General features: G+C 38.0%; 1 protein-coding gene across 4 annotated transcripts in view; it reads left to right on the top strand.

Annotated features, from left to right (window-relative positions):
• The window catches only part of cdk14 (cyclin-dependent kinase 14), a 257,244-nt gene that overhangs the window by 191,214 nt on the left and 59,835 nt on the right, over positions 1–6,195 (top strand). For all 4 annotated transcript variants that reach the window (XM_037980343.1, XM_037980346.1, XM_037980345.1 and 1 more), the window contains one exon: positions 1,924–2,063. In XM_037980343.1, coding sequence (XP_037836271.1) covers positions 1,924–2,063 — 140 coding nt within the window. The remainder of the gene's footprint in view (positions 1–1,923; positions 2,064–6,195) is intronic.

The raw sequence follows: 6,195 nt of genomic DNA, 5'->3' as shown, positions 1-6,195 counted from the left end.
GGGACCTCAGGGGACCAGTTCACCAACTATGTTTATTACATCTTTTTTAGCTTCTGCTTTAGTGTTGTAGGTTTCTTAGCTTAACAAGGACTCCTGAGATGTAATTGATCCATATAAGCATACATTTAATGGCCAAGCAAACTGAACCGCTTCCATTGTAGCAGCATCATGTCTCTTCCTTCTCCATCAAACAGCTACACCTCTTTTGGGTGAAAACAAACATTGTGAAACTGCTGGTGACAAACTGTAAAAAAAAAAAATAACAGCAGTGCCATGCCTAAATGTTTCTGTGTTGTATTTTGCACACCAAAGGCGGAAAAACCCTATTTGTATTTTTGACTGCTTCTTTAAACAATAAGGAGCAATAAAAGGAGTCACTTCTGCATTTTCTGGTTAACCCACCACGAAGGATGCTAGTTAGCAAGCTGTGATTTACAAAGTTTACTGTAACTTTAACATAGGACAAACAGCCCAAAAACAGCAGATCAACGCAGTTTAATAAAAGAAGTGTGACAAACTCATGCCCACTTAAGATCTGTCTGCATATAGCACATCAGGTCACTGGGTGGTGTTGTTTGTCCAATCTGATGAACTTTAGTCTATATTTATGAAACCTTTTTTATTTAATACTGGGGATCGTTGATCAGCTGTGACAATTGTATATTTTTTTTCCTGATAGCCCATAATATTTGGGTACCTAAAAATTTCAGTCTACATGCATTTTGTGGATCTGGAGAAGGCATGTTCTCTGAGCCATTCTTTGGGGGAGCTTCAAGAGTATGGAGTGTCAGGGCCACTTTCAAGGGCTATCCAGTCCCAGTAGATCAAAAGCAAGACCTGTGTCCACATCCTTAGCACAAAGTCCAGCTTGCTCTCAGTGCAGTTTGGACTCCACCAGGGCTGGCCCTTGTCTCCTAACCCATTTGCGGTGTTCCTGGACAGGATCTCAAGGAGCAGTTATGAAGAGTAGGGTGTCTGGTTTGAAACCTCAGGGTCTCATCTCTGCTTTTTGCAGATGATGTGGTTCTGTTGGTGTCTTTGGGCCATGACCTCCAGTGGGCCTTGGGACAGTTTGCAGCTGAGTGTGAAACAACTGAGATGAAAATCATCTCCTCTAAGTCTAAGGCCATGGTTCTTAACCATTGTTCAGCCCTCACACATAATCATGAGACGTGGCTCATGACAAAAGAATGAGATCTTGGATACAAGCAGCTGAAAAAATAAATAAATAACAAAGGTTTTGGAGGGAGGCCAGGCTCAGCCTTAGAGATAAGATAGTTTAGATCTCATTTTACCCATTTAAATTTTACACATAAATAGTTTGTCCTAAAACTTTTTGCCCCACAGTTTGAGTAGGAAGCAAGTTGAACATCCTGTTACATATCATTAACTTTACATCTGTATCTGTTCTGAGTGCTACTGATGAGTTGAACAGAGTTTCTTTTCTTATCCTTTTCTCTTCTCTCATGTGTTTTTCTACTGGTTTGTTTGGTTGAGAGTTGGGGGAGTGGCTGTCAGAGTGCCTAACTGGAGGATTCAAACCCACAGAACTCGAGAGGAACTCTCAGTTCTGTGACTGACGTGTCAACATGCTGCACTGAGTTCACTCACATGAACACACACACGCACTGAAGATCTTTTGCCGTAGTAACGCGTTCTCACAGTGACCCACTCTCTCTCTCTGAGTGATCCAAGCTCAGAGTAGAAAGGAGTCAGCATGTGAGGATGTTCCCTTTCACATGTGTCTGTTTCTTCTCTTGCATTTTGAATAGGTTTAAGATCCAGCAAATAAAAGTTTGTTTTTTTTTGTTAGCAGCTCTGTGAGTTGGAGCTTTGTGAGTGAAGATGAAGATACTTTACGGTGTAACATATACAGTATATTTCTGCAATTCTTACGTTTTATTTTGTGTGTTTATGTGTCAGGCTGGGCTATGTGGACCACGCTGAGGAGTTGGCCTCCAGGTTCCTCCAGTGCTTCCCAAAGAACCGGCTCTCAGCACAGGCAGCGCTGAACCATGAATACTTCAGCAACCTTCCTCCACGGCTCTGGGAGCTTCAGGACAGTAAGTAACTCATCACCATGTCACCAAGTTTCACACTTTGCTCAATGTATATAGTATAAATTATAATGTACTGTAAAAGCTGTATACATGGATAACCGTTTGGAAAGACAACTGTGACCGGGCCTCTGATCCAGCAGCTTGTAGAACCTCCTTTAGCAACAAGAACTCTCAATAATAGTGTTTCTGTAGGACTTTATCAGTTTCTCGGATGTTTGTGGAGGAGTTTTAGGCCACTCTTTTTTCCCCAAGGTCCTTCAGTTCATTGAGATTTTTCAGATTGTTTCTACATCATGTTGAAATTGTGAGCCTCCAGTTCTTAAATGTGTGTATTCAGATTCCAAAACACAATTTACAACTAAGGATTCAATCACATTCTGCTCTCTGAGCAGTTTCCTTAGCTCCTGCTTTTTTCAGCAGGATTCTGACTCCTCACCTGTGTGAAAGGACCTCACTGTCCAAATCCATTTAAAAAGAAGAAAACAATAATTAATTTAACAATGAAATGCCATACGGTGTGGTACTTAATAACTTAAATACAAAATGCAATGATTTGCAAATCTCATAAACGGAAACATAAATAAAAGACAGTAAACACATTAAATGTTTAAACTAAGAAATTGTACAATTTCTAGGACCAAATAAAATAATTTTGAAGTTGATAGAAGCAACTTGTCTAAAAAAGTTGTTCTAGGATCATTTCTCCCACTGTGAAGCAGCTCCTCTTCTTTTACCACCAGTCTGTAAACATCAGGAGCTGAGGAGAGCAGCTGCTGGAGGTTTTGGAGGAGAATGTTGTCCCATTCTTGTCTGATGTAGGATTCTTGCTGTTCAACAGTCCTGGGTCTTCTTTGCCAAATTTTTCATTACATGATGCATAAAATATTTTCAGTTGGTGAGAGGTCTGGACTGCAGGCTGACCAGTTCAGCTACAAAGCTTTACATGTGCTGTTGTAATGGATGCAGTGTTGTGTTTAGCTTTGTCTTGCTGAAATATGCCAGGCCTTCTCTGAAAAAGACACCATCTAGGTGGGAGCACATGTTATTCTAAAACTTGTACAACCCCTGGCAAAATTATGGAGTCGCAACTCTTTGAGGATGTTTTTTCAGTTGTTTAATTTTGTGTGAAAAATAAATCAATCACAGACATGCGACAAAACTATAATTTTTTCAAAATTTGAACTTTCTGGCATTAATAAACAAGCAAACAAAAAAGAAACAAATATAATTGTTGTAGTCAGTAACAATTGATTTTAGTGGATTAAGCAGAGAGGATAAAAATTGAAATTTTTTTTGTTTCAACATTTAATGTTTACTGTGTTCCACTGTGACTAAAATATGAGTTTATAGGATTAGGAAATCATTGCATTCTACTCATTTATTTACATTTTACACAAAATTTGTTTTGGAATAGGGTTGTAAAAGTAGAATGAAAGACAGTGGACAATATGCATTCCTTCAAGGACTGCTAAGCCTTTAATTGCTTTTATATCTTAATTCATAAATCCACAGAATTCAATTCAATAATTTATACTTTTGGTGTACTAGTGAAAGTAAAATGATTTATTTACATTTACAGTCACAAACTTGGTCCCTGTCTGTTTCATTATTTTTCTCCCCTGCTTTGTGCTTTAGTATTTTTTTTTCTTTTTATATGGACTCCTCTCTGTCCTGTTTGTCAGTAAAAAGGCAGCCAGCAGCAACCTGGGGCTGTTTTTTTTCAATACGCAGAAAAAGCCTGTCTGTCTTATGTGGATGCCATTGGGACAGTAAGCCCAGCCGGTGCTCTGCTGTGCTTCTGCAATATTCTCAGTTTGATTTTCTATCTTCTCGACTTGTTTGCCCAGAGAGAAAGGCACTCTTTAAATAAGCCATGGCTCTAAAATTTCAGAAACATACAGCGTTTAGCTTTTAACACTTGCAGCTTTCTGCACATCTACTGGTTGAAAGCAGATTTTCTTCATGTATTTAGAGTGTAAGGGTTAGTGGCTTTAACCAAAGCTTTTCAGTCAGACTATATTTCAATTAATCCTACAGAATTGGGTTAGTGCATAAAAGTGTGTCAGAGATGACTACATATCCATATTCTTTGGCAGGCTGCAGACATACATCACCAATCCTTTAAGCTGTTATTCATTAACAGTGTGAAAAGTCAAACCTGAGTGTGCCATCACTGACAGGGTGGTAGTTTTAATTGGAGAATTCCATCTTTAATTCCCCCGATTAGGATTTTTCAGCAATAATAATCCTGTTATCAGCTCCCAGCAGGTTGTCATGTCTGGAAAGAATCAGAAGGCAGCGGTCACTGACAGAAAGAGAGAGAAGAGAGGCGGCTCATTCTGATTTTTGTCATGCCCGCTTTCGCTCTCTCCGCTTTTCTCTGCTCTGCTTTTATCTGTCTGTGTTCTCAACACGTATACGAGCAAAGCAGCAGAGCCACAGAGGGAAGAAAAAGAGAGTGAATTAAGGCAGTTTTTTAAAAATAATACGGGAGTGGATAATCAAAAAGTACCCCACAAATTAAACTGTTTTTTACGATATGATAAAAACTAATTAGTTAAAATCCTGAGTTGGCTGCAGAACTGTTGGTAAAATAAAATTAGGACACTGTAAACAACATTAATTACCACAAAAAGCAGTGACTGACAGATCAGTTTGACGTCAATTAATTAAAAACAACACAAAGATAGTAGCTCACATGTTAGATCTCACAGAGGTGTTTAAGTACTAAAAAATAATTTAAAGGCTTAAACACGTGCCACCTTCCATGCCGGAGTTTTACACTAAGATCATGTTGAAAAATGACAGCTGTGGTTGTTTTAGACAAACACTTGAAAATAGCGTTCTCATGCAAGATTACAGGATGTCAAACTCTGAGTATGTGTTGTGAATGATTCTCAGCTACTACCATGTTTTAGCTCAATATCTGTTAAACTGAATGAATTAAGGACGTTTCTGTGTTGGCTAATGTCGATTAACTATGATGGCCATCTTGAAATGAATTGAGTTCAAACATTTATCAGTTGTGCGTCAGTCTCACAGTCTAACAACACACTTTAATGTGGTAAAATCTCCAAAACATCAAACTTAACTTGTGATTTCATAAAAACCATTAAAGGTATTAAAATATCACTTCAGTCATGTAAAGTCCAACTTTCTGTGACTGGTTTAAACTTTGAATGACGTTTCTGTGAAGTAAGTTTGAGCTATCGAGCTCCAAAAATTTTGTAATTTTTGCTACAGAATCCCATTATTTCTCGGAAAAATTGTTGTTTTAGTTTTTTGTGAATTTAATCCACTTTGTATGACTTATTACTAACAAAGGTTTCTGCATTTCTGCAACTATAAACAATGTTAGAATAAAAAAACAAAAAACAAGAATACCTCAAATATAAATTTTGCTCAAATAGTTTTCAGAAGCACCAGTTTAGTCATCAAATTACCATCCACATTGGAAGACAGCAGTGTCAGAAACAAGTCAAATTTTACAAAAGAATTCTTACAGAGAAGTTCTCATGTCTCAATGTAAAACATCTTTCCTCATAATTTCAGCTGAAATTAGTTTTTCATGTTGCTGCAATTTACCAGAACACTGTCCCATCTCAGAATAAAGCTTAACTCTTAGAATTTTAAAGTATTTATACTATTTTCAAACTTTTAATCATAATAATACCAGTGGTATGGACTCGAGTCACATGACTTGGATTCGAGTCAGACTTAAGTCATGATTTTGCTGATTTTAGACCAAACTTGATAAAATCACAAAAGACTTGGAACATGACTTGGAGTTCAGATTTTTACTTGAAAAGACTTGCTCTCAGCTGTTTGCTCTGTTTCTGCACTTCATCTCACTGACATAATATCCTGCATTTCGATTGGTTCTCAAACTTCATCCTGTCTGAAAGACGCCAAATTTGGCTTCTATCCAGTGACTGTGAAGAAAGCTGTGAGGACTTTTATCATACTACTTGTGATGGTAGTGTGATAAAAGTCCTCGGTGCTTATGGGTGGTCTCTCTGAGTGACAGATGGCAGTGAAACCAAGTCAAGGTCGGGATCAACCTTGGTTCCTGTAAAGGACATTGGGGTAGAGGTATCTCAGACGAAGAAGCATTGAGGTTATTAGAAGTTGGCTG

Source organism: Kryptolebias marmoratus, linkage group LG16, assembly GCF_001649575.2.
Source record: "Kryptolebias marmoratus isolate JLee-2015 linkage group LG16, ASM164957v2, whole genome shotgun sequence".
In the NCBI taxonomy this organism is placed as follows: Eukaryota; Metazoa; Chordata; class Actinopteri; order Cyprinodontiformes; family Rivulidae; genus Kryptolebias; species Kryptolebias marmoratus.
The sequence above is the reverse complement of the archived record's forward strand: the minus strand, read 5'-3'. Positions and strand labels throughout refer to the sequence as shown.